Genomic DNA, 24,974 nt, shown 5'->3' with positions numbered 1-24,974 from the left:
CCGATTGTTCTGGGATTCAAAGCTTGTATTAGTAACCCCCAAGGCCATCAGAGAGGCACACACTGATGAACGAGGATAGTAACGACTTTTGTAGATCAGTGCTGCTCTTGAGTATTGCAACCTCCACTCCAATTGGGTATTGTAATATCTAGTTTTCATGCAATCGCTCCTTTTGATTGCAATACTTTTCAAGCGGATAAACCAATTGCTTCTTTCCCTTGCCTGCCGGTGACATTAACCAAGCTGAAGCAGTAACACCAACAAAGAGTGCCTTTGTTGTAGGGACTTCCAGTGTAGCCCGTCGTGGTCGCTCTTGGTATTTTGACATGAACGCTGCGGCTGAGACCAGTGGATTTTCGCCTCCCTTCGTCAAGCCAAAACACTAAGCTCTGAAGAGTTATCGTTGCAGTCAGAAAAAAAACACCGTGCTCTACGTAAGGTCGAGTGAGAGGCGTCGTAATGTGAGCGGAAGTATTTACAGTCTGGATCCTACGACAATGAAATCAAGATCAGACGAAGAAATGACACAAGTTGGCTTCTCGACGCCATTTCAATTACCCCTCTACGACACACAAAGGATCTGGAAAGCAAGTTAGCGAGAGTCATTCACGGCACCTTCAACTACGAATGTTGGTGAGCATCGAGTTGGCGGTGTTAGTCACCGTCGTCACGCAAAGAAGCCAATATAAGATCGACCGGATTTTCAGGAATCGATAAAGATGACATCGACCTTCATATCCATGACATCATCCGTGTTGAGTCTGACATGGAAAATTAGTTTTATTTGTCACTAATCGTTCATTATTCAAATTGCAACGACTCAATCACACCCTTCATCATATTCCAACGCGATGTCTGCAAGACGCACCACAGCTACGTCCGACACCTTGGATAAGTCCGGTTTCCGGTTGCAGCGGCATTTGGATGTGGTATTCACCGCCCCGTACCACTTCAACAGCAGTCACGTCCGACGCGTCAAGATCCATACAGGCATTATCCTCGAGTTTGCTATGCACCAACACCCACTCACGTGGGAGCATTCGATCGAAGATGAAGCTGCAAGTGAAGATGAAGTTCGAGTGGTGTTTATTATGGGTTTTCTTAGCTGCAAGGAGGCGTGGACTCCGACAATTGAAACAATGCTGCGTCAATGGGATGAGCTGAAGACTGGGAAACGTCTGAAGATCTTGACGTTTGATAACCGCGGCGTTGGTGGCTCCACATCGCCCATCGGTCCTTACACCACGAGTAACATGGCTGAAGATATTCTCGCATTACTGGACCATATCGGTTGGGAACAGTCTCACGTTGTGGGCTACAGCATGGGAGGAATGATCTCGCTTGAGCTGGCGCTGCTGGCTCCAGAAAGAGTGAGGTCGTTGTCGCTATTGTGTACGACACGAGGTCGATACATCCCAGTTTGCAACGGCGTGTTGCCGATGACCAGAACACTTGACCATCGCGACGTTAATGCGGAGACTCATAACCTCCTGATGGTGCTTTATCCACCTAAATTTCTCTCTCAAAGCATGGAGAATGACCCACGAAGTGTCTATGAAGCCATGTTCGAGTGCCACAAGTATCTGGTTGAGAACCGCGAGACACCACGAGTCTTCGGCTTCATGGGTCAAGGGTCAGCTGTACTCTCGCATTTCGTATCGGACGAACGTCTACATGCTATTCGTGACCACCACTTCCCCATTCTCGTGGTCGGCGGCGCGCAGGACGTCGTCATTCCATCATGTGAGACCCAGACGCTATATAACCATTTAGCTAGCGACCATTCTCGAATGGTCATGTACGAAGACGCTGGACACGGCGCTTTCTTCCAATATGTAGACGAGGTGGCCGAAGATATTATCAAAAACATCCAAGCTGCCGAAGCTAACGTTTAAGGTCGAGATTGTATTAATAATGATATTACATGTTAAGTACGAATTAATAATAGGCATTTTGAGCTAAACAGTACTTTCAAGCACGATGTTATCGGACGGTGTTCTGCTGGCCATCTCGCTCGGGGGCCTGGCTGCGACGGTGCTGCTGGTGCTCTTCTTCGCGGGCTTCTTCGCTGGAACTAAAGTGCGCTATCTCCTCTCCGTGTTATTTAATTCTCAGTCTCTAACTCCTGTAATCTGACCAATTACAGAAAGTAGCTCATGAAGACCAGGCCGAAGTGGTCCGCGGCGGCGAGAGAGGCGGTCTGGCGGCGCTACGCAAGCGCAAGGACCGCAAGAAGCGTAATGCCGAGCGAGAGGAGGCTGCTGCTCCCGTAGAGGCTGCCGCTCCGGCTCAAAACGAGGCTGCGGAAGCCGCAGAGGAAGAAGAAGGTCCCGTGGAGCCGTACGTGACTCACGATTGAAGAATACAAAGTTCTGTGGCTAATTTTTGGATGCTTATAGACGAGCTATGACGAAAAAGGAGCTGCAGAAGGAGCTCAAGCGACGGGAACGTGAAGAATTGCGTCAGGTACGGGCAGTATAGGCTTTGAAAGTTTTGTGTCGACTTAATTTTCACAACGTTGGTTAATTTTTTTTTACTGTAGTTCGACCAGCAGCAACGCGAGGAGCGTCAACGTATAGCTGAGGAAAAAGAAGCTGCGTACCAGAAGAAACGTGAAGAGGAAGCCAAGATTGAAGCAGCTCTTGAAGAACAAGAACGGAAATTGAAGGAAGAGAAGGAACGCAAGGAGAAAGAAGAGTTCGACCAATGGAAAGATATGTTTACTATCGAAGAGCAAGGCACTAAACTGGCAGAAGATAGTGAGGAGAGTCAGACACTGCTGCAACAGTTTGTAGACTACGTGAAGTCTCACAAGGTGGTGCTGCTTGAAGATCTCGCCTCGGAGTTCAACTTGGCTACACAGGAGGCAATCGATCGCGTGGAGTCACTACAGGCGTCCAACCGCCTCACAGGGATCGTGGACGACCGTGGCAAGTTCATCTACATCACCGAAGAGGAAATGGATAAAGTAGCCAAGTTCATCCAGCGCCGCGGACGTTTAGGCTTCTCTGAGCTGTCGAAAGAGTGCAATAAGCTCATCCGACTAGACGGAGAAGCCGACAAGAACAATCCGAGCTCGTTAGACTGGCTCAACAGCGACGAACAGCCCCAGGAAGTCGCAGACTTGTCCGTTTGAGTTTGATACGTTACAGATTTAGAAGATCCTAAATTTGAAATGTATTTTCTCGACAAGTGGAAATCAATCTGAAACGTATCAGATTCTTAAGCGTCGAAGTACCATTGAGCAGCTTTCCGACGGAAGTTCGTGGTCGGCATGTGGGTGGAGAACTGTTTGACGCGCTCTTTGTGCTGCTTCTCGGCGAACTGCATGCGCTTGAGTTCTAGAAACTCGGCCTGCTTTTTCTGGTCTTCTAGAATTCGTTTTTCTTCCTGTTGACGTAGTAAATCTGACTGCGTCCGTTTGAGTTCTTCACGACGTTTTTCCTGGTCACGAAGCTCTTTCTGCAGAGCTTCCTCTGAGTCATGCTTGATCTGGTTCATATATGCCGTGTCTTCTTCTTTGGCTTGGAGTTTATTAGCGCGTTTGGCCTCAATCTGGCTATTACGAGAAATTAGAACCTGGCGTAATAGTTCCTGACGAGCTGCTTCCTCTGCGTCGTGCTGAGCGTCGTGCTTGGCCCACACTTCGTCTTCCATGTCCTTGCGGATTTTATCCAGATACGAGAGATCCTCCGCCTCTGTCTCCATCTGGCGCTTGAGCATACGCTGGTAGTTGAGCTGATCCTGTCGAAATTTATCCTGCAACTCTCGCTCACGACGCTGAGTCTCTGCTTCTTGAGCCAAAACCTGTTCCAATAAGCGCTGATCATACAGTCGCTCTCTCTCTGAAGCCAAGCGGTTGGCCTCGACACGTTCTTGGTTGAACTTCTTGACGTCCAAAGCTCGCTAAAAAAACAGTTAAAAGTGCAGTTAAAGCGGCAGTTCGAAGCCATTTAAAGCTTGATACGAGCGTACCATGATCTCTTTCTCTCGATTGCGCTGTTCTAGATCTTCTTCCACTCGTTTGAGACGCTCCCACTCACTGAGTTGTTCATCGTCTTCTCTGCGCTTACGCTCGTCCAACTCGGCCTTGCGCTTCTGAACTAGATCGACTTGTAGATCTAAAATACTCTTCATCTCTTCGTTGCGTTTGATAGCCATTTCAATGTCTCTGCGGTCGCGTTCTTCTTTCTTCAGTCGATCTTCTTCCCACAGTTGGGCCATTTTGAGCTCGAACTGACGCTATTTAGCGAAAATACCATTATCACCATGGGATTTATATAGTGATATGATATATATATATGTACACTCACCTCTTGTTCAGTGATCAATTTCCTCTCTTCGAGTTGCTTGTCTCGGTCGTTCAGAACGATCTGTTGAACTTTATTCGAGTCCTCAACACGAATGTCGTCGCACGATTCACTACGAATACAGTCAATAAAGCATTCTCAACCATCTTTTACTTTATTTAAGCTCACTCACCGATATTGTTGCATCCGTTTCTCTTCCACTATAGCGCGTCGCTCTTGCTCTCTTCGCTCTTTCAGAGCCAGCGCTCGCTGGATCATCCTGTAAAAAAAACGTTAGCCCCAGTGTATAAACTAGACTTTTAGTATTTAGCTCGACGTACTTTTGCTTCCTGTCCTCTGGCGTCTCGACGTTGGCTAGACATTCGTCTCTCCACTGCTCCATCTCTCGATTGTAGAGCTCAGCGAGTCTAATGCACATTTCTCGGTTATTAGCTTTAATTTCAATACCTACAGCTGCTTCGGAGACATACCTCAATCTCCTGGAATGCAGCTGCGATTCGTGTTGGTTCTTAAGTTGAACGACTGCTCGTTGCACCTGTTTCTTCTCTCCTTTCTCGTAGAGCGAGTCTTCCCAGTCGGCACGAGCGTTGAGCCTCGAAATGCCCTGGACGGACGTCGTGAAGTTGGCCAAATGGTCTTCTCGCTGTCGTCGCTTGAGGATGAGCGACTCACCGACACCTCGAGGACCAGATCCATTGCGTAGCGTGCTGAAAGGCGTCGCCATGGCGGTGGCAGCAACGTAAGAGGATGCCCTCGAAGGGACGTCCAGTAATAGTGCAAGAGTAGCCATCTTCGAGTTGAAGCCGAAAAAAAAAAGAAAAGTCGAATCACTAGATTGGTTGAAATCAAAACACAAGACAATTGGTTGAAAACATGGCTCGATTGCGTCATCACAGAATGATTGTTTTGTCATATTTCTGTTTTTGAAAAAGTAGTATTTTCTCGTCGTACTATTATTTTCCGATTTTTTTACTGCTACGACGCGCTGATTGGCTGGGATGGCATTCAGACAAAAAAACCCATTAAAATGTTAATGGCTTTTTTTCGTCTGAATGGCATCCCGGCCAATCAGCATGCTTCACGACGAGATTTTGGAACTATGTGTAATACCATCCAAGCCAATATTGTTACGACCCAAAAATTTGACTTTTTTGAGTTGGTTCCGAATAACCCAAATAAACCGTACCGTGGGATGGCATTCAGACGAATAAAACCCATTAAATTTTTAATGGGTTTTTACGGCTGAATGCCATTCCGGCCAATCAGCATGCCGTACCGACAAGTGTTGTTTTGAACGCGCTAAAAAACGCTCATTATCGAATTGACGTAGAAGTTGGCACTCGATCCCCTCGACCATGACAACGCTCAGCGTTAACTACAAGGGGCAAACATACGCTTTGTCCTTTCCAGACGAATCCTCGCCTACAATTGCCGAGCTACAAGCCCAGATCGAGCTCGTGGTGGGCGTTCAAAAGGACGCGCAGCGATTGTTCCAGAAGCGTCGACGTGTCGACTGTAGTGATGAATTGAAGCTACTGCGCGACGTGTGCGACGAAGCTACTCCATTGCTATTGATGGTAGGCGCATCAACGGCACAGATTGAGGGCATGAAGGCGACCCAGACCGCCGTTGAACGGGAAATGAAAATTCGGTGAGTAGTGCGATGATAGCGTGAGTTGACGTGCGAACTGACCCTGACACTGTTACAGGGAGAGTCGACGCGTGGTGGACATTTCAAAGCGAAACCAAGGGATCCAGGCGCGCGACGCCGTATCCACAAACTATCGCTTCCACGCTATTGAGCCGTTGAAGAACTTTGCAGATAAGGACAAAGCCCAGGAGATTCTGGAGAGGTTGGCGAACGATCGAGGCATTTTAGCGGTGATGGCGAAACACAAGTACGTTTTTTTCAACAGTCATTGCATCTATTGGACAATATGGGATGCTGATATTGTGGATGGTAGATGGAGCGTTGGGGTTTTAGCCGAGATGCCACCCGATGGGAAGGTTGGTGTGGACCCCGTGTGCGTGTTGGGGCTGAACCAGAACAAGGGACAGAAGATCTTGCTCCGACTGCGTACTGATGATTTACTCGGCTTTCGCAAGTTTTTGAGGTTGGTCCCGATAGTTGTTGTGTTTTGGCTGTTATCTGAGTGTACTAACTACTAATGTACTAGTATCAAGAAGGTGCTTTTCCACGAGCTTTCCCACAATGTAAGTCTGCTTCATCCTCTGAAGAATACGATAGATCTATCGCTCACATGCATTTCTGTAGGTGCACTCGGAGCACGATAACAAGTTCTACCAGTTAATGCGCCAAGTGGAAAAGGAATGTAATGAGCTGGATTGGACCAACTCTGGTGGTGCCGCTGTCGGTGGTTCTCCTGCCGCTCTTCACGATGATGACTCAACTAGTAGTAACGTTTCAAGTGGACATCGTCTGGGTGGTGGGTCGGCAGGGACAAGTCGACTACTTAACATTGCGCCACCGGCACCTGTTGACCAGGGACGAGGAGAAGTTGTTGTTCAGGAAATGCCTCCGACAGCGCAAAAACCACCCACCGTAACCGAAAAGGAGCCAACTACTGAAGATGTTGAGATGGAAGAAACAGAAGCTGTAAAATCTGAAGCTGCGGTGGTTCCTCAATCATTGGTAAGAAATATCACTGACATTAAAGTAGGAGTGTGGATTTAACTGTACTGTGCTACGTCTGATTTGTTCAGCCTGAAGTACATGAGAGGACCGTCGACGAAGAAGTTGCAACGTTGGCTATGAGTATGTAAAGGGTGTTGTGAGATTTGATTTTTTCCAGTGGTTTCTAACATTTGAGTTGTCAGGCGATCGCGAGAAACGCATCCACGACGCAGTACGTCACTTGCAAACCCATTACAGTGCGGAGGCCATCTCCAAGGCAGTTTCGTTACTGCACAAGATCGTGTCCAATATCATCACACACCCAGCTGATGTCAAGTTTCGCTCCATCCGAAAAACAAATCGGCTTTTTGAAGGCCAGGTTGCAAGATTTCCTGAGTGTCTGGAGTTTCTACTTGCTCTCGGCTTCGAGGACCAATCTGACAAGTTCGTGCTTGTTCGCGAAGACCCGGCACTACTCTGGATCGGTCGCTCCACACTCGAAGTGCTACTGCCGGTGGCAGCATAAATAACCAGAAAAGGTTAACCCTTCTTTTGGATCCGATTTTTTTTTGAACTTCTGAAGAGTTTCCAAAAATATAATCCTGTCTATAATGGTAATTTTATCAATCCTGAAAAGGCGCGAAAAACGAATCTTCAACTTCGCACTAAGTACGAAACCAGATTATTTCGATTGTTTTTCCAGATGCGTGCGACCAGTCAGTCTCAACGTCTCTGCTATCCTAGACTAGTGCTCAATTGGCATGGAGGTGTTACGAGTGTCCTCTCCTTCCAGCAACTCAGTCGGCAACGTGTGGGAGCGTCTGCTACAGACGTTCTCCGTGCCTGCTCCCGTCGCCAACCGCTTCTTGGTACGTCACGTCGCGGCATCTTCATCATCTCTTAACTCTACCGCTAAGTTCTAACTCCATTCGACCTCTATTTCAGCCCAAAATCAAGACTGGACCTCTGTTATTAGAAGTCGGACAGCCTCCCGAATGGAAACCCTTTGAGGTGGTGCTCGCTGGAGCCAACGCCGCCGACTTGGGGCTCTATTACTACCCACACAAGGACGCAGCGACTCCAATGGGTTGTATTCGTCTCCAGAATGCGCATATTGACAGTCTGGAGGAGGTTCTGATGGTCGTAACTAAGGATAAAACGTGGTTCTTATGTGCCGACCACGTGCGTGACGCCAGTGACTGGAGTGACGCTATTTGCAACGCCATCGAACGTATAAGCTCCGATGGAGTGCAAGAACAACGTCGACGTCTTGATAGTGGCGTCTCTACTGTGACTCTATATGAACTACAGTCACGCGATGCAAAAGCCAGAGTGAATGAATTTCTAGAGGTTTTCGTGCGCTCCACAAGGGAAGATTTATGTCTCCAGGCAGCCAAAGGAGCGCTCTCCTGGTCCTGCATGCGCAGTCTAACCTGGAAAGTGTGGCTGGACTACATCCCCTCAGATCTCCCTTTCAGTCAATGGACAAGTATCGCTCGTGAAAAGCGTCAGAGCTATGAATGAGCGTGGCAAGTACAAATTATTCCAAAATCTGCTCGTCGGAAAGCAGAGACCAGAGGAGTTTTTGAGCCAATGTGAGACCTCGACAGACAACCTATTGCACAACATCTACAAGGATGTGCGTCGTACTCGAGGAGAAATGCCGTTTTTCAGGGACCCTATTGTCCAGTGCTTGATGATTCGTGTCCTGTACGTCTACTCCGCCACACACTCGGAGATCTCGTATAATCAAGGCATGGGGGAGCTCTTAGCGACATTAGTGTACCTACTTCACATCGAACAATGGTCATTCGAGGACGATGATATTGAAGAAGTGGTGGCTGGAGAGTACGAGGGAGAAGCTGATGGTCGACTCAGTGGTTCGTATTTTTTTCCTGCTAGTAAGCCTCATGATATTAGCAGAGAAGAAGACTCGAGCTTCGTGTACGTCGAGAGTTTCATTAATATCCAGAATGACGACTCGTTTCTCGACCGGGACATGTTTCTCCGCTTGGCTCCGTTCGCTGGAGGGTCAGGGAAGTACTACGAGTGCTGTCGTGACGCTGCAGGAGAGATTGTACGCGAACTGACGGCGTCCGAGTTCATCGAACACGACGCTTATCTTCTTCTGGAAGAGATGATGTTGCGTATGGCTGGAACTTACTGTCCGCACGTCCCGATTCGTAGGAATTCCAAGCCACAAGCCGACAAACCTCTCAGCTCGGCAGACCAATTACCGGCTTCACCTTTGGATGATCAGATGAATCGCATTCATCACCACATCTTGAGTCGTTGTGATCCTCCGACTGCGCGACATCTCGTTAACCTAGGAGTGGAGCCGCAGATTTTCCTATTGCGTTGGGTGCGCGTCCTGATGGCTCGAGAGTTCGAGACACCGCAGGTTTGGCAGATCTGGGACGCCATCTTCAGCCTCACGCCGAGTGACTTCTCCTTCATCAACCTGCTCTGTGTTGCCGTAGTACGTGAATTCCGCGAAGAGATTCTGGCTGCTGAGGATTCCACCAACGTCCTGCTCAGTTTGCGGGATGTCTCGAACCGGATCGAACCTGCTAGGCTTGTGGATAACGCCCGTGAGTTGTACGACGCGCTGCTGATCGCCGCAGCAGTCGAAGCCTCCATGGGATCAGCCTGAGTGTAAGTTAATCAACACGTTTGACGTTTGTGAACAATGTTTCGCAACACTTCTATTGCTCGTAGCGGCCTGTACCTACTCTATTTCTTCTTGCCTCCTTTCTTCGAGGAGTTTTTCTTGCCCAGTAGATTGCCGTGACGAGCCTTCGAACGTGCTCGTGAGGGGAGTTTTCGGTTGGCTTCAGCCTGCGCAGCTTCGGCCTTAAGATCCACACGCGGCAAGTCCGTACGCACCTCGATCGTCGTCTTCTTCTCCATCATCTTCTTGTGTTCTGACTGGTAATATTAATCCAGGGTCAGCTGTTGAACAATAGAATGTTTCAAGCTCTAAAACACTTACGAAGTTTGTGCGGAAGGTGATCATTCGCTCTAGTTTCTCGCGGTTGTAGAACTTTCCCTTGGTGTCCACCAGGTAGAAGCCACGTCTGTTGGCCAGCTTCAGGATGATGTTGTTCTTGGTGTTGGGGTTCGCCGATACGTACGAGATAGGCACGTCAATCGGATTCGCAAAGTCCTGAATCAAGCACAAACTCGTAAGAAATACTCTCAAGAAAATAAAGTCCAGACAATCTAAAACTCACTCCGAAGAACTTGTGGGTCGTGAAACGCAGCTTGTCACCGCCTGCAACTACCGAAATACGAGCCACCGATCGCTGCAATGCAATAATTATAACAGTATTAGCTTCACATATCAATACTATGCATATATAAAACGAATCCTTACGCTCGCGTGGAAACCAATGAGACCAGCCAGCAGAATACTCATACCGAAGCCCATTGACGAGCCAAAGTCGTCCGAGATGAACGAGAAGAACGTCGGCTCGCCCAGCACCGGGTGCACTGCAACAAATTCCAGTTAGTAACTCTAATCTTTACATTCCACTACTCAACAACCAGCACTTACTCTCCACGAGACTCTGTTCATAACCCTTGAGCCACGACCAGAACGCAATCTAAACACACAAGAAGTCAGCACAACATCCTCAAATAGCCATGACAATTGATATACGTACATGAGCAAGAGAGCCAGCCGACATGTATCCAAAGTAGCTCTGTGCAGCACAAATATGAGCATTAATGTCGTCAAAATCACCCCTTCATCAATCTCGATGACCAAGCCAGCGGCACCTTTTGCGGATATTCGTAGAGAAGGTCGCCACCCTGCTGCTCCGCGTGCTCCGGGTGGTTAGCCAGCACATTGTCCCATAGTTTGGTATTGGTCAGCTCCTCTTCGTCGTCGTTCTTCTTGGCTTTCTGCTCTGGCGGGGCACTACTGGAACTGGCACAGTAATTTCGTGACGATAGTTCTTCTTATACAGAGCTGTTCGGAGAGATAAAAGCACGTACGTGGAGCTGAAGAAGCGCAGAACCTGAGCAGTGTCGTTGCGGGAGCCGCGGGCCAGCAGCGAGAGCTGCACGGAAGGACGACGCAGCACAGTGAGCAACATGATGCGTGTTGTAATTGAGCTGCTCGAAGATGGGCCACAGGTAACTGTCCGGGTGAGTATGAGTCACGTAAATTTCCGCATAGTTAAACAAAGTGTTTTATAAAGGAGTCATGTTATTTCGGACAAAAAGAACGTAAATCTGCACTTTCCTAATCCACGCTCTCGACATGAGGCGACGACCGCGCGAAGTGCCTGTGGCGAAACCTTCCGCCGTGCACAACTACGTGTACAATGAAATACTCTACAATTACTGCGTCATAGGTAATTAAAGTGAAGTCGTTATCCCATACAGACCCAACGTGCTGCTGCGTGCGGAGGAACACGGGAGTCACCGGAGATGGCTGCCAAACGAGCGTAAACCTGGAGCGTCCAAGCACTCGACGCTGAACCAGCAGCAAGACGTCATGAAGATCAAGTAATGCACAACTAGATAAATGCGTCAACTCAATGATATTCTCAATATTACGCTGTCGTTCGTGAGACAGAGTCGACATGAATGAGTACTGCTCCGAGGCAGAAGTGGACAAGCTCAATGCACTGGAAGAAGAGGTGCGACCAGAAAGATAGTAATAAGTAGTTGAAAAATCCAGGCTGGAAGGAAGCAAAACTTATACCAGTTTGTTGACGCTGTGCTTGCTTTCTAGGTTGCGATCTTGGAGAGCGAGGTAAACTTTTCTCTAGAGCTGCAGCACTGGAGTTGACATTGGTATGACTTGCTATTTAGATGGAAAAGTTTGTAGAGGAGTTCTACATGGCAGCGGCCATGTTCTCCACCCAAGCGACTGCACAGAAGACGTACGTGACCATATTGGAGACTTTTGCTGAGATGACCTCACAGACGCCTTACTCCACTTCACAGTCTCATCGAACGCCTGAAAGCAGCTCAAAGTTCGTCCAACATTAAACCAAGCGAGTGAAGTTGTTGTGCAGCCTTCTGCGTTCTTGATTTAATATTAGAGCACACTTGTTCTTTTTCCAGGAAAGGCCAGTCAAATGAAAAAACACAGCACCGCACCGCGCTAATGGAGCTGCAGTGCACTGTGGCATCCTCGTATTTCCTTCCTCTAGGGTCGATTCTACATAGTACATTGGTGCAAGCAGTAGTGTAGTACGCTCATGTCCGTGCGTCCTAGAAAATATCTGGCGGCGGTGGCGGTAGAAAAGACCCCTGACCTCCTCGTGGCTCGTTCTGCTGCACCACATACTGTAGTCTGTAGTTGGTGATGCGTAGCTGCTTGACTTGTGTCTGGAGCTCCTCGATCACGAGCTGTTGCGTCTCGGCCTGGTGCCTAAACGTGTCCACTTCGCCCAATGCGGCTTTGAGTAAGCAATTCTGGTGCTCAGCAGCTTCGAGTCGCGTCTGCATCTCGCGCATCTCCTGCTGCCACAGCTGCAACTGCCGCTCTTGGTCTAACACGCGGCGGTCGTTCTCTTCTTGCAGTCGTCGAATCTCGTGCTGCAGCTGCGCCGTGTGCTCTGCGTGCTGGTTTGCGCTGAAATTAGAGCCGCGCTCTTGCAGCTTGAGCGAATTGAGCCGCTCTATAGTCGCGTCGAAGTCCATGCCACACAGCTCTCGAATTTAGCGTCCCTTGCTAGTCGCTTCTTTACTTCTGTATGGCGCACCACCTCAAGGTCAAGTCTGACTAGAGTTGACTTTCGTACTTAGTCGTTGCGTTATTCGTGTACACCACGTAATATCGTTTCTCCAGACCAATTTTTGTGAATTTGTGACGACAATTCAAGCATTTGAAGATGACGGGCGCATTACGCGCAGGCGACTTAGATCGTTCATGTATCGCTGGGATTCCCATTGGATTAATATCGTACAGTTGTGTCTGTTTGTCTAACTAGCTAGTGTACACGTGTGTTGTGAGTATGGGGTCAGATGTCGTCGTAACACCGGGGTTGGGCGACTGTGAGTGCTGTGGGGAACGTTTCGGGTCGGAGCAGACCGATCTGGACGACCTCGTCGTCGTCCTCCGAAGACGAAATTGTGATGCACGTGTCGTCGCTGTCCACGCTGGAGCGGTGGAGGTGCTTGACACGCTGCAACTCGCTGTGCAGCTGCTTCTTCGTGTACACCACCAGCCACCACATGCCTAGCACAGTGAACACAGTGCCTCCCACGCCGATCACCATGCGTTGACGGAACGACGTCTCGCTCAGCTCCACTGCATTCTCATCGCTGCTGCCACTAGACACCAGGTTTTTGCTGTTGTATCCGAGATACGCCCACAAAATAGCGTAGGGTAGTCCACCAACCGCCGACGACACGGCAAACCTGTACGTCGAGATGTCTGCGATCGCTAATCCGTAGCACTTGACAAGGTGGGGCACATTGGCCACCTGAATCAGCAGTAGCGGCTTCCAACTGGAGTTCTGTAGCACCGTTGCCAATGCCGCGAATGAGGGGAATTTGATCTGCATGTAGCCGCTGATTCGGTCCTTGCCGAAGTGCTTGGCTGCCAGGAATGCTATCATCTGGCCGATGGTCTTGCCAACAACACAGAGCAGCGTGCCGGTCACGATGCCAAACATGGAGCCCGCGAGGATCTCAAAGCCCGGTGACGGGATGCAGAGTGGGATGCCTACAGCCAGAATGAGAGGAAGCAGCATGGCCCCCATAGTCGGGTTGGCCTGGATCCAGGACATAGTGCTGGCGATGTAAAGCTTCACGGGTACCAGAGCCAGGATCACGTAGGTTACCCCGCAGAAGAGCGTCGTCCACGCCGCTACCTTGAGCCATCGCTTCCCTGCGTCCGACATCCGTGTCGAGCAGCACCCCATGACCATGACTGTGATTGGGGGTACTGCACCGGTTGGTTGATTAAAAATGGGAATAAGGCCCTGGTTTCAGACGGAGCCGGCCAGGATAAGACGTTGAACAGGTCCTGCGCAGCGCGAGAGCTATAGCTGGACCACAGGTAGTGATGGCTGGGTCAGCGGTTCCGAAGTGGTGTATTGGTCGAATGGCTTGCTGGACCTCAACTGTAGAATGTCGGTGTGACATGCTAATTTTAGTTTGGTCTCTTGCACGCAGCTGTAGAGTGTGAGTGAAAGACCACGCAGCGTAGCGGATACTTACAATTATTATATTTTGCCTCTTTAGTGAATAATGTATGTCGATAGTAAGATTCATATTGATGTCTGTGATAATTATTAGATACGATTACCTGGTGGTCTTATAAAATTAGATATTACAGTTGAATTCTGATTACTCGCGGTCTCAAAATGGAGATTACGCCGTTGCGCCTTGCCAAAGCAAGTCCCGAAAGGCGATGGTGTGTGTGAGTTTTCAGCATGAATGCTGTAAGCTTCCTGCTTCAACATCATTTGTCTTTAGGCACTCACTATTGTATCGGATTGACCTCTTGTTGAACAAGTTGTTCTCCTCATGGGTCGCGGAAATCCAGGGATCGGCAATATTGCACCGGCGGACCTCAAACGGTACAATATCAGCAGCAACAGCGAGCTCCCAAGAAGAAGATCCAGGAGAGCAAGCATCATCCAGACGAACGCTAAGATTATCCTAACGAGAAACGAACTGCCACCATTTCGAGGTATCGTTTTCCGACGAAGTCCCTGGTGGAAAATCTCCACAAAGACGAATCGTCAGGTGATCTGGCTCAGGTCATCGATGCAGCGTGGTTTTCACGATGGGGCAATTTGAGGATCCAGAATGCTATTGACGCTGCTATAATAAATCTCACTCCATCCTCGTTCCACAAAAATGTGCTCGTTGTGGAAGAAAATATTCTTGAGAGCGTTCTTTCAGTAGCGCGGCAGCTTTTTTTAAACTTAAGAGAGAGAGATTTCTTATTATAACTTCCTGTCGTAGTAGATGCATTACAAACACTCATGACTTGCTTACGCCGCTTGTGCAGCATTGCAAGGTTGCACCTGTCGCTGATACAGCAAGCACATCCGTCTCGGTGGACATGATTTTCGTAATGAAGTGCTAGCAAGTACAAATAAACACTACGGATGGATATCCAGCGCGGACCATGTCCACTGGCATGCATTTTAGTCGAACTTGAGCCTGTGACAGCTTGGGCCGCAAATCCATTTATCGGTGATCGTAGGGGCACACCTGAAATGGGTTCGGCCGTGAGTGACTCAGCTGCACCGGTTGAAGTCGATGTAGGCTGGAAGCGATCGCTACACCTGTACAGTATACATGCATTCTCTTACCGAGCTACGACTTTGCTTTGATAGCTTCGTCTTATTGCAAAGAATAGGGTGGTAGGAAGAGGACAAACCCTTGGTCAGACACTCGCCGCGATCGTCCTATCGATGTGAACAGTGTTACCACTGAAAACTTTACGGTGAAAGACACGGGAGGCAACGATTACGACAAGTCTGGGCGTTTGTGTAGCGTCGCGATTTGCAAAATGGACGTAAGCATTGCCCGTTGCTCGTAATACATGTTACACATGACACCTGGACGGTAGAGTCTATACTGACGACTCCAGAGACCAACAAGCCCTGAAACAGTACCTGCATTAATAATGAGCGGCTACATTTTAAATGGCCGCTACTTAATTTGAAGCCCAGACCTGGAGCGTGGGTGTCGACGGACGCATGCTCTGGGTCGTACTCTTAGCGCTCTTGACGCTGCTTGGAGTCGTGGCGTCTATCTCGATGGAGAGCAGCAGTCCTTCTTCGCTGCTACTGCGGCATTCGCGCTTCTGTAGTTCCTGAAGCTGCCGCTTGGTATACACAACGAGGAACGTGATGGCCAACACAGTGAGCGAGAGTCCCGTGACGACCATCACCATTCGACTCGTCGTTATCTTGGTCTCGCCCGAGAGAATAGCAGCAATATCGGTCGCTTGCTCGCCAATATACGCCCAGAGTACGGCGTGTGGCAAGTTCCCCACCGCCGATGACACTACGAAGCGTGCCACCGACACGTGAGTGATAGCGAGACTGTAGATCTTGACAAGGTTCGGGATACTGGACAGCTGATAGAGCAGTACAGGCTTCCAACTCGGACTATTCAGCACCTCTGAGAACGCACGGAAGGTCGGGAACTTGGTACGCAGGTAGCCGCCGATCACCTCCTTGCCCATGGAGCGTCCCAGCAGAAATGCGAGCGTAGATCCGCCCGTTTTGCCCACAGTGATCACTACGACGGCATGCGGGACGCCAAACAGCGACCCGGCCACCATTTCTAGCGCTGTGGCTGGTAAACAGAGCGGGATGGCGACCCAGAAGGCCAGAATGACGCCCAAAGTGCCTAGAACGAGATGATCTTCCACCCACGCACTTGTCGTCTCCATATATTCCCGTACAGGCAGCGTGGACAGCAGCGAAACAGCCGTAGTCAATACCAAGGCAAAGGCGACGAGACGAAGCCACAACTGCCGCTTACTACGCCTCCCATCGTCTCCTCTACCCATACTGGAATGGGTCCAGCGGTCTGCTGCGTCCACGGCGCTGTAATTGGCCACCGAAGGGGACATAACGAGGTGTTAAAAACGGTATGGAAGTCAAGAAATTGAGTCTGATTCCTAAGAAAATATAGACTGATTCCTTTCTGAACTTTGCGTCACATAATGCTGCAAAATGTACCATATTATGGGTTCATGGCTACAGTGGTATTTTTTACGACCGTTAATGTTAAGGGCGTTTTCCAGAGTTAGGAAATCTATATCGTCGACTTAACCCCAGTGAGCTATTTTGGTAGGATAAATGGAAGGATCAATTTCTGATGGCCTCTCTTGGAGCAACCAGAGCAACAATTGAAAAATCTTTAGGCTCACCAAGACGTCAAGACTTCGTTTAGCAAGGTTTGAGGACCTCAGCCCAAGCGCATACGCATTGATGTTGCAAAGACAAACTGAAGCGTGACGATTGCTCTTTGCTAAAATTAGAGTTTTATCCTAGCTCCTAGGATAAAATATTCCACCATTATTGCTTATGCGGCGGACTCAGTAGACAATCTTGCCGATCGCCGCAGTGCCTTTGAATTGTGTCGGGTGACTCGTCGCTCAAACTGTTCAACTGATGCTTGTGATCTTTTACGCAATGGGGGTGGAGCACGAATTTGCCTGGGCTTTGTTGCTGCTTGCTGACATGCATCGGGCAGCGTGGCCGATGAATGAAATTTGTCAAAGCAAGATTCATCGTTCTTCCAGCGTGACGTGTGACATAGAGCAACCTTGCATAAGGAGCATTCGTATCTAGTCTTGTATCCTAGCCGATGGTGGGTAGTGTTTTCTTCACCATGATCTCGTTCACAACACAGCACACATCGAAGTTGTTTTCCGGAAAGCAGCAACCTCTGAAGAAATGTTAGTGTCAATTTTCTAGCTCCACAACCACACAATGAATGAACTGATCATACCTCATTGTGAAGCTCTCGGCTGGAGTTTCGAAGCTTCCGCCATTCGGGGTCATCGTCAAAATGATCACGTACCCGGTACGCAAACGAATGCGGCTTCAAAAGAATGCTTCCCAGCTCATTCGCGCTCAAGACATTTGTATCAACCTCAGAAAGCGGCCGCCTTGGCTCATCGATACTGTCGTCGTCATTAGCGTTTCCTCCCAAACAGCTTGCGGCATCTCGGCAGAAATCTCGAAATGATGCATTTTCATTTTTATGCTGTTGGTAGATGCTGTAGGACTTGCACCTATCTTCGTCCATTAAGAACGCGGTTCCCTGGGTTAAGCAAAGCATACGCAGAAATGAGTACACTTACAGCGTATTGATCACATGTACAACGTACGCTGAGTAACTGGGCTGACTGGAACGCGTTGTAAACTAATGTCATCAAAAACCGCAGCCAAAGAGCAGCGAGGGGTGGTAAATGCTCGTGCGATGGCTTTATATTCTTCAGGTACCGGGAATACACGTCGATTCCTCCTTTGACTCGATTCCAGATCGCTATCACGCTGGGGATTATGTGTTTTGCTGCAGGTAGTGGGCCTCCACGTTCTTCGGTTTTAGCCACTACTATTCGCCATAACGAGATATGCTGCTTCAGCGTTGATACGTCTCCACAATGTCCTAATTCGTCGGCTGTAAATGGTGGTACGGGAGCATCGGGTGTGTAGATCCAGTCCATGCATGCTTCTTTGATCTTCAAGAAAGCAAGTCGATAAGAATCCACAATATCGTCACCAATTACGACGTGAACGACACGAATTATTGCTGTTGACGACGCATGCACAATGAATCCATCTCTTATAGACCCAGAAATGATGTTGTGTAGCAGCTGAGATCGGTGCCCTTGGTCGGGAATCAACGTCTTCAAGTACCGACTATCAGAATGGGAATCCAGCTTTACACTTGCGAATTTACCGCATCGCACTGCAATATTTCGCTCTGTGTCGACCGTATTGCCTCTAGTCTTCGTTTTATACTCCAGAACAGCAAAAAATGAATCATTACTAGAGAGCCGAGTTACCAATGCGATATCATCCGGAGAAAATGCCAAATAGCGCTCCTCGGGGCTGTATCATGCGTCATTTTCACAAATCAATAATGGTACGTAGCTGTGGCAGTCGTTCAAACGTACCAACAAAGCAGACCATAAGACTTCGTCTGAAGAATACGAAAGTCTGAGTGTGCTTCAATAAATCTTGGTACGCGTGAGCAAATGTTTTCCTCGTTCTTAGATCCAACTTTCATGTCCGTAGACGATATTGGAGCTAAGAACCAAGCGCTAAGTAGTGCCGCAGCGGGAGATTTAATCGTGTTCTTTGTCGAATTTGTGTCACTTTCCCCGTTTAAAAGACGGCTGATGAGCTCACGTTTGTTTCCTGACACTGTAAGTCCTTGATCACGACACATTTGTTGCAACTCCTTGTTTTTCATTTTGCCGAGAGCCGACTCTGATGGAATTTCACTACCAGCTGAAGATCGGGATTCACCAGAGATTGAATCGGTCAGAATACCTAATATTCTCTGCACTAGTTGAACGGAAGTGTGCTGTGCCAAGTTGTGATAAACACTGCACCGACTCTCGGAGGTTTGTTCTAGCTCGTCAGGACTCTCAGAAGCCTTAGCAATTGCGCGGAGAATTTGAACTGCAACAAGCCCAGTAATGCGAAATTGGCGCATGAGAAACCAGTCGGGAGTTCTCTGACATTCCGTCAGAATAAGCACACGTCTTTCAAAACTTGCAAATTCGTTTCCATGCATGTCAGGATGAGCTTGTTGTGGTCTAGGCAACGGAATATACGACCATTTTCCAGGGCCAGCCGATTTAAGTGAAGTGTTGCATAGTACAACACTACCAAGTCCAGAACGATAAGCCAAAGCGCACATCGTAGACGTAATCTTTGTAGAACTGACAGAGTTCTTCATGGTAGCCCATTTTGTAGTTTTGGCACCTTTCTCCGTCATCACTGTCTGCCCCTGAGTACCAAGTTTTCCGTATGTGAACGGAAAGCTGCGATCACGTTTATGAGTCCCGATAACTATGCCGCCACACTCCATAATTTGGCGGTTTACTTCCTTAGATTGATATCCACGGTCCAAAGCAAAGACAACCCCCGGGAGTTTAATTTGGCTATCCGCGGATACACCACAGAGCGAGCGCATCAGAATTCGCAGCACGTCAACCACGGTCTCGCCTCTTGACGCAACATGACTACACAAGAATAATCCGGTGACCAGCGACACGATGCCGTGTTGTACAGGACCGAATCTAGGCAAATGATCGTGTTAGTGTGTACTATCAGAATATATAGTAACATGTGCTTTCCATGCTTACCCTTTTGCTGGATTTCGAGTTCTCGTCAGCCCGAGATCATCAACCGATTTTGAGCGAAGTCTCAACAAATCATCATCCAGACTGGCAATCGAAACTTCGTTAACAAATCCAATTTCGGGGCACACTCGACGCATTGCATCCATTGCTTGAGATAAGTGGCGGTCCGGTGAAAATGGGGCATTCCAAAAGTCTGAAGTATTATAAATTGCCGCACTTGGGGTCCCAAGTGCATTCAGCAACGTGTAATATCGCTTACGTTTCATTGCTTTGTTTGCAGGAGGATAGTACTTCTTGTTTTCTTTAGCATAGAACTTTGTCGGCGAAATACTGTAGAAGCACAACCACAGCTCCACTTCAAGCAACTTTTTGACTTCATTCACCGTTGCAAACTCGTTGGCATCCAGATTTGCATTGATATGCTGCTTTGTCAACATCAGCACGGTCGGATCTAGCCACAATTGTATGATGTCCTCCACAGGAAGTTCAGGTTGGAGAGGACGCGAATGTTTGCCGTACATACGCGTCATCAGACGCTCAGTCACCCGGGGGACCTCTAGTCTTGCCTTTGCAAGAAGGTATTGCTCCACATCATCAATCCCGAGCTCTACTAACGTCTCGTCGACGAATTTCCACTTCGAGAGGGTCGAACTATCAAGCTCGTCGTCATCTCCACGCTCTGATAGCAATTCTTCAGTATCAGAGTCGGCCATGCTAGTTGGAGCAATCCGCGCGGAATCGCTCGAGTTGAAGTGGGCGATGAAGAGTGAATGTACAAAATTTTATCCTATCACAAAAGGAGCCATAGGATAAAATCATGCAGCCTATTTTTGGCTCAGAAATGTTTGATCCTTCCTCTTAGGATAAATTTCACTGGGGTTAAGCAGTCGCAGCGACGATATGCTACACTAAGCTCTCTGCGCTTCCTTTTCTCTAATTGTACATACACAACGCGGTTATCATGGCGAAGAAGAAAGATGAAGAAGAAGAATTACGAGAAGAAGCGCTAGCAGAGTGGGTCTCTCGAGGTCGAGCCGCGCAGGACTTCACTATGGAGAAAATGATCAGTACGTAGCATATCTCACCATTTTTTTTTTCAAACGCATCATCTAAATCATATTATATTGTTTAGAGCTCTGGGATGAAGAAGACGACGGAGAAGATGGCGACGACTTGGAGGATAAACAAGAACTCATGAAAGGCTACCAGATGCTCGGGCCACTAGTAGATCAAGCCAAAGATACAGCTAGACAGTTCAAGAACACAGCGATAGTAGAGGGCAAGAAGGCGCTGGAAATAGCCAAGAAATACGCAGAGCTTCCTCCTTTAAGAGATCGTCGACTACTGCGTCAACATGTTGTTCATGTGCTCGACATGGATACAGAAACACACAAATATTCATTAATTCGCCAGCGTGTAGTGAAGCAGTTTAACGATACCAAACAGACGGAAGAAGAGCTGCATTTTGGTCTCAAGAAGCGGAATAAACGTCAAGCTCCTCTTCTAAATCGCTTCCAGGAGTTAAAAGCCGAAGCCGATAGAGTGCAGCAAGCGCAGCGTATGGAGGAGATCGAGCAAAGCCGACGAGAACGGATTGATAAGATCATGCAGGAAAAACAACGACAACTCGAAGAAAAAGAAGAAAAAGCCGAAAAATTATTGGTACAGAAGCGACAACGGAATCTAAAATTCTGGCAGAAACAGCTCGAAGAAGCGCGCGAATATGCTGAAAAACAGACGTACGAACGAGAAAGGAACGAGGAAATTGAGAGAAAAGGGGAGCAGATGAAGGAAGAAATGCGTATGGTCGAAGAAGAAGAAAGCATCGATGCTATGCGAGCCTTTGAGCGACTACAGACGACGTCGTCTATTGGAATCTTTGATACAGCGTTAGAACCGGGAGAATGGAACCCTGCGTCAAATGGAGGACATCGAACAGGACTCGGTACGTTTAATTGCTTTTAGGAGTGTTTTAACGTGCTAATATTTGTTTTTCTAGATGAACATACTGTTGGAATATCGACTACACGGGGTTTTAGTATCGAGAATGGACAGAGACGAGTCGAACTCATGGAAATTCAGTCGAAAGTGACGATGTTACGTGAAAAATTGGAGCAAGTGGAGCAAGCGAAGACGAATCTCGGTCTAGATATGAGGACGATTCTGGAGAGAAAAGACCGTATTTTACAGGAGATTAAACAAGTAAGAGCAGAGCAGGATGATCTGAATGAAGAACTGGCAGGCCCACCACGACGAGATCCTTCCGAGCACGAGAAGCAGCACTTCCACACTCTAGTGACACGTAGAGCTGTCTACATGAAACAGCTTGGGGATTTAGATTCGCGTATCGTGCATATCCAAAAGCGAACGGAAATTGTTCATCGCTCAGAGGCGTCATTTATTCCAATGTTACGAGACGCAGAGGAAGAAGTGGCAACTATCCAATCTCAAGTCGATAGTACTGAGAACGAAAGACACGATCTTCCAGTGGTGATTGGTAAAGCGATTTTCCAGTCTGAAATCGTTCAGAATCGTCTTGAAAATGATGTCGAAGGCACTGTATTTAAGCCTGTTGTGAACCCAACAAAATTGTTGAATCAAGTCACGATGGAGAGCAAGTTTGAGATCTTAAAGAGCGCGGTTGAGCCTGTTAACGATCACTACAAAAAGGCAAAGACTCAAGCTGTTGAAGCCTGGAAAGCGAACGAGTATCGAGCCTTGGCGGAACAAGATCTAGACAGTGCGAAAGCTCGACTCGTCAAGATAAGAGACCGCTTTGTGGACCTCCAAAACTCGGCACTTCGCAGCGATATCGTTCATGCAATCCAGAAGTTTCATGTAAGTATACTACACTAACAAAAGTGGAGTGATATTTTTACTGATATTACGTGATGTGTTTAGCAACATGGCAATAAATTACGGCAGTGTATATTCCCGTTAAAAGGTTCAATCGAGTGGTGGAGTCATCATATACCGAAGAAGTCGATGGGATTAACGTACTCCGTCGAGCAGAACACCATAACTTTAGCTGAAGGAGAGATAACAGGCAAGATCACTGGATGCGTGCATCTTCCGAAGCGCTGCTTCTACAGAATCCAAATGAGCGTCGGTATTCAGAGAATACATGGAGAACTTGGAGATTCTCAAGAAGGTTTAAAGGATTCAGGCAAGCTGACCGAGGACTGGAAATTGTATATTGGTCCTGAAATGGATTCCTTACAGCATCACACTTTTCGAGACCTCGGCGGCAAAGTACGTACCAAATCGTAATTATTTCTGCTTAAACTTACCAATTGACGTTTGAAATCGTAGATTTTACGTACAGGAGACCTTACATTCGACTTTTCAGGGATTCGTCTTTGCTTCAGCTTGGAGATCACCCATAAGAATATAACGGACTCGAAGCGTAAAACACTTCGCTATGTCATAAGCAACGCAGCACGATATGAAGAACGATTAGAGGATTTTCGAGACGAAGAGAACCGTATTCGTCTTCACCAGAAAGAAAAACATTTTGTGTCGGAATTAGTCAAGACGATGCGTATGCAATCCAAGAAAACCAGCCGTCAACGAACAACTGAACTACTGGAAGAATTAATTCGAGTGGAGAAAAGTAAAGGTAAAATGTGGGACTCCACTTTGTTTCACGGCCATTCCCAGCGGTTCAAGCGTGCCGAGTACGTGAACATGTTGCGAAATGAGATCAAGAAAGAGGTACGCCTTATTGTTATTTTAGGGTATACTTTACACCGTAACGTTAGGATGTCACCCGTATTTTACATAGATAGCAGTTCAAATCGACTACAGCATAGCCATCCGCCAAGGACGCGTTAGCGAAAGTGAAATCCTTGCAGCCGGCACTCCGATCGTTGATTCCTCTCAAAAAGGACGGAGAAAAGAAGAATCTAGGTGGGATTTAGTACCTCTTCACTATCGCTATCAAACACTTTATTTTAACGTATTTTTACATAACTCAGGATGGATTTCCAAGCTCGAAAATCTGCGCTAATGGAGCCGAAGAGGTTAGCAGTGCAGAAATTCCTTGGCGATTACTGCAGCTTTAAATCTCAAGTCGCAACCAAAACAAACTCCAAATCATACCGTAAAGAAGCTATGATTGTGGGAGTGAGATACGAATGGCATGAGGCACGGACGAAGCTCCACGTGATGCACAAGGTGCGGTAAAACATTATATTTTTAATCTTGATACAGTTTCCTCAAAGCATATCGAAATATTTCAGCTCTGCGGTCCTTCTGGTACGACCAATACGGTGAAGAGTGAATGGTATCAGCTCGACAATGCGAACGCCGTCTTTTTAGCGAGTGCTTTCGTTCGAACGCTTCGTCGAAAGCGGAAAGAAGAGGCCGAAGCTCGTCTTCTTTTAGTCGCGAAAGATACAAAAATCGAGCAATTGCAACAGGAGACGCAGAAAAACATAGAAGAAGAAAACGAAGCTGTGGTTCGAGAGGCCATAGAGGACGAACTGTTGGCTCAGCAACTGCAAAACGAGCTGGCACGAAGAGAAAAGCTATTTTACGCTGACGCTATTCGACTGACGACATATAACGAGACTGTTTCGTCTCAAATCGACTTCCAAGTGCAGCGTAAACTAAACGTTCTTACTCAAGAATCCGATACAGTTGAGATCCAACCGATCGTACAAGAAGTTAAGGAGAATTTTGCCAAACAGTTTGTACAAGGAAAGTTAGCTTTGGTCAAGAAAACGTGGGAAAGAAAAACCAAACGAGTCACTAATAAGCGCATCAAAGCAAGAAAAGAACGGGAGTTTAGGATTCGACACGAAGAAGAGCTTATGAAGGAGATTAACGAGTCCAATGAGCTTGAGTTGACTGCACTGAAGAATGATCAGGAGAAACGAGCGAGAGAGGAATTACTCCGTATCCCGAACTTTCAAGCTGCTGTTGAGCAGAGTTTTCAGTGTGAACATCTTGAGTTGAAAGCCTGGGGAACCAAATATGACTTTGGGTTGAAGTGTAAAAATTGTGGGAAAGAAATGTCAACTTCTTGTGACGATCCTGACCACGTGCGAGGAGGAGATCCAGTTCTGGATGAAGATGTTTTAAAACATCGAGCACAGACCACAAGCGGTGTGTCATTTCGATTTAAAGACACAAGTCATCTTCGCAAAGTTGAGAATGAACGTCTTCGACTTGAGAAGGAAGCGCGAGCTATGGAGAAATTGGAGTC

General features: G+C 47.7%; 12 protein-coding genes across 21 annotated transcripts; 6 read left to right on the top strand and 6 right to left on the bottom strand.

Moving 5' to 3' along the window:
• Positions 1–815: 815 nt before the first annotated feature.
• PPTG_12720 (hypothetical protein) lies at positions 816–1,969 on the top strand. Its single transcript, XM_008909906.1, has one exon. It carries the CDS (start codon positions 852–854, stop codon positions 1,893–1,895), a length of 1,044 nt encoding a protein of 347 aa, XP_008908154.1. The 5' UTR covers positions 816–851; the 3' UTR covers positions 1,896–1,969.
• PPTG_12719 (hypothetical protein) lies at positions 1,896–3,481 on the top strand. Its single transcript, XM_008909905.1, has 4 exons — positions 1,896–2,079; positions 2,147–2,340; positions 2,400–2,466; positions 2,543–3,481. The coding sequence occupies exons 1-4, from the start codon at positions 1,981–1,983 to the stop codon at positions 3,134–3,136; spliced, it is 954 nt and encodes a 317-aa protein (XP_008908153.1). The 5' UTR covers positions 1,896–1,980; the 3' UTR covers positions 3,137–3,481.
• On the bottom strand, positions 3,157–5,114 carry PPTG_12718. Of its 2 annotated transcripts, XM_008909904.1 has the most exons (6): positions 4,781–5,114; positions 4,631–4,717; positions 4,483–4,569; positions 4,314–4,422; positions 3,976–4,242; positions 3,157–3,906 (listed from the first exon to the last, which is right to left on the bottom strand). In XM_008909904.1, the coding sequence occupies exons 1-6, from the start codon at positions 5,098–5,100 to the stop codon at positions 3,223–3,225; spliced, it is 1,554 nt and encodes a 517-aa protein (XP_008908152.1). In that variant the 5' UTR covers positions 5,101–5,114; the 3' UTR covers positions 3,157–3,222. The 2 variants fall into 2 exon arrangements, with proteins under 2 accessions (XP_008908152.1, XP_008908151.1); XM_008909903.1 differs by having other exon boundaries at positions 4,631–5,114.
• Positions 5,115–5,635: 521 nt separating this feature from the next.
• PPTG_12717 (hypothetical protein) lies at positions 5,636–7,590 on the top strand. Of its 5 annotated transcripts, XM_008909899.1 has the most exons (7): positions 5,636–5,961; positions 6,020–6,208; positions 6,275–6,424; positions 6,488–6,524; positions 6,586–6,963; positions 7,035–7,086; positions 7,149–7,590. In XM_008909899.1, exons 1-7 carry the CDS (start codon positions 5,666–5,668, stop codon positions 7,469–7,471), a joined length of 1,425 nt encoding a protein of 474 aa, XP_008908147.1. In that variant the 5' UTR covers positions 5,636–5,665; the 3' UTR covers positions 7,472–7,590. The 5 variants fall into 5 exon arrangements, with proteins under 5 accessions (XP_008908147.1, XP_008908149.1, XP_008908146.1 ...); XM_008909901.1 differs by having other exon boundaries at positions 6,586–7,086; XM_008909898.1 differs by having other exon boundaries at positions 6,020–6,424.
• Positions 7,591–7,649: 59 nt separating this feature from the next.
• Positions 7,650–9,756, top strand: PPTG_12716 (hypothetical protein). Its single transcript, XM_008909897.1, has 2 exons — positions 7,650–7,814; positions 7,891–9,756. Exon 2 carries the CDS (start codon positions 8,462–8,464, stop codon positions 9,596–9,598), a length of 1,137 nt encoding a protein of 378 aa, XP_008908145.1. The 5' UTR covers positions 7,650–7,814; positions 7,891–8,461; the 3' UTR covers positions 9,599–9,756.
• PPTG_12715 lies at positions 9,618–11,090 on the bottom strand. 2 transcript variants are annotated; one of them, XM_008909895.1, is made up of 8 exons: positions 10,945–11,090; positions 10,726–10,876; positions 10,611–10,649; positions 10,502–10,550; positions 10,322–10,437; positions 10,179–10,250; positions 9,938–10,111; positions 9,618–9,873 (listed from the first exon to the last, which is right to left on the bottom strand). In XM_008909895.1, the coding sequence occupies exons 1-8, from the start codon at positions 11,043–11,045 to the stop codon at positions 9,679–9,681; spliced, it is 897 nt and encodes a 298-aa protein (XP_008908143.1). In that variant the 5' UTR covers positions 11,046–11,090; the 3' UTR covers positions 9,618–9,678. The 2 variants fall into 2 exon arrangements, with proteins under 2 accessions (XP_008908143.1, XP_008908144.1); XM_008909896.1 differs by having other exon boundaries at positions 10,726–11,090.
• A 90-nt stretch (positions 11,091–11,180) lies between these two features.
• Positions 11,181–12,115, top strand: PPTG_12714 (hypothetical protein). 4 transcript variants are annotated; one of them, XM_008909892.1, is made up of 6 exons: positions 11,181–11,271; positions 11,338–11,460; positions 11,531–11,594; positions 11,690–11,710; positions 11,770–11,840; positions 11,905–12,115. In XM_008909892.1, exons 1-6 carry the CDS (start codon positions 11,213–11,215, stop codon positions 11,960–11,962), a joined length of 396 nt encoding a protein of 131 aa, XP_008908140.1. In that variant the 5' UTR covers positions 11,181–11,212; the 3' UTR covers positions 11,963–12,115. The 4 variants fall into 4 exon arrangements, with proteins under 4 accessions (XP_008908140.1, XP_008908139.1, XP_008908142.1 ...); XM_008909891.1 differs by having other exon boundaries at positions 11,770–12,115; XM_008909894.1 differs by having other exon boundaries at positions 11,690–11,840.
• PPTG_12713 (hypothetical protein) lies at positions 11,595–12,677 on the bottom strand. Its single transcript, XM_008909890.1, has one exon. The coding sequence runs from the start codon at positions 12,604–12,606 to the stop codon at positions 12,175–12,177; it is 432 nt and encodes a 143-aa protein (XP_008908138.1). The 5' UTR covers positions 12,607–12,677; the 3' UTR covers positions 11,595–12,174.
• A 147-nt stretch (positions 12,678–12,824) lies between these two features.
• On the bottom strand, positions 12,825–14,034 carry PPTG_12712 (hypothetical protein). The gene has a single exon (XM_008909889.1). It carries the CDS (start codon positions 13,836–13,838, stop codon positions 12,927–12,929), a length of 912 nt encoding a protein of 303 aa, XP_008908137.1. The 5' UTR covers positions 13,839–14,034; the 3' UTR covers positions 12,825–12,926.
• A 1,224-nt stretch (positions 14,035–15,258) lies between these two features.
• PPTG_12711 (hypothetical protein) lies at positions 15,259–16,574 on the bottom strand. Its single transcript, XM_008909888.1, has one exon. It carries the CDS (start codon positions 16,508–16,510, stop codon positions 15,584–15,586), a length of 927 nt encoding a protein of 308 aa, XP_008908136.1. The 5' UTR covers positions 16,511–16,574; the 3' UTR covers positions 15,259–15,583.
• An 814-nt stretch (positions 16,575–17,388) lies between these two features.
• PPTG_12710 (hypothetical protein) lies at positions 17,389–20,478 on the bottom strand (the record flags this gene model as incomplete). Its single annotated transcript, XM_008909887.1, has 4 exons — positions 17,389–17,709; positions 17,777–18,503; positions 18,569–19,702; positions 19,769–20,478. 4 exons carry the CDS (start codon positions 20,476–20,478, stop codon positions 17,389–17,391), a joined length of 2,892 nt encoding a protein of 963 aa, XP_008908135.1.
• A 248-nt stretch (positions 20,479–20,726) lies between these two features.
• Positions 20,727–23,577, top strand: PPTG_23332 (hypothetical protein; the record flags this gene model as incomplete). The annotated part of the gene is made up of 6 exons (XM_008909886.1): positions 20,727–20,832; positions 20,898–21,710; positions 21,765–22,603; positions 22,667–23,017; positions 23,078–23,479; positions 23,554–23,577. The coding sequence occupies 6 exons, from the start codon at positions 20,727–20,729 to the stop codon at positions 23,575–23,577; spliced, it is 2,535 nt and encodes an 844-aa protein (XP_008908134.1).
• Positions 23,578–24,974: the final 1,397 nt, after the last annotated feature.

The sequence above is a fragment of the Phytophthora parasitica genome, assembly GCF_000247585.1.
Source record: "Phytophthora parasitica INRA-310 unplaced genomic scaffold supercont2.35, whole genome shotgun sequence".
Classification (NCBI taxonomy): domain Eukaryota; phylum Oomycota; class Peronosporomycetes; order Peronosporales; family Peronosporaceae; genus Phytophthora; species Phytophthora nicotianae.
This window is presented reverse-complemented; position numbering and strand designations above follow the sequence as displayed.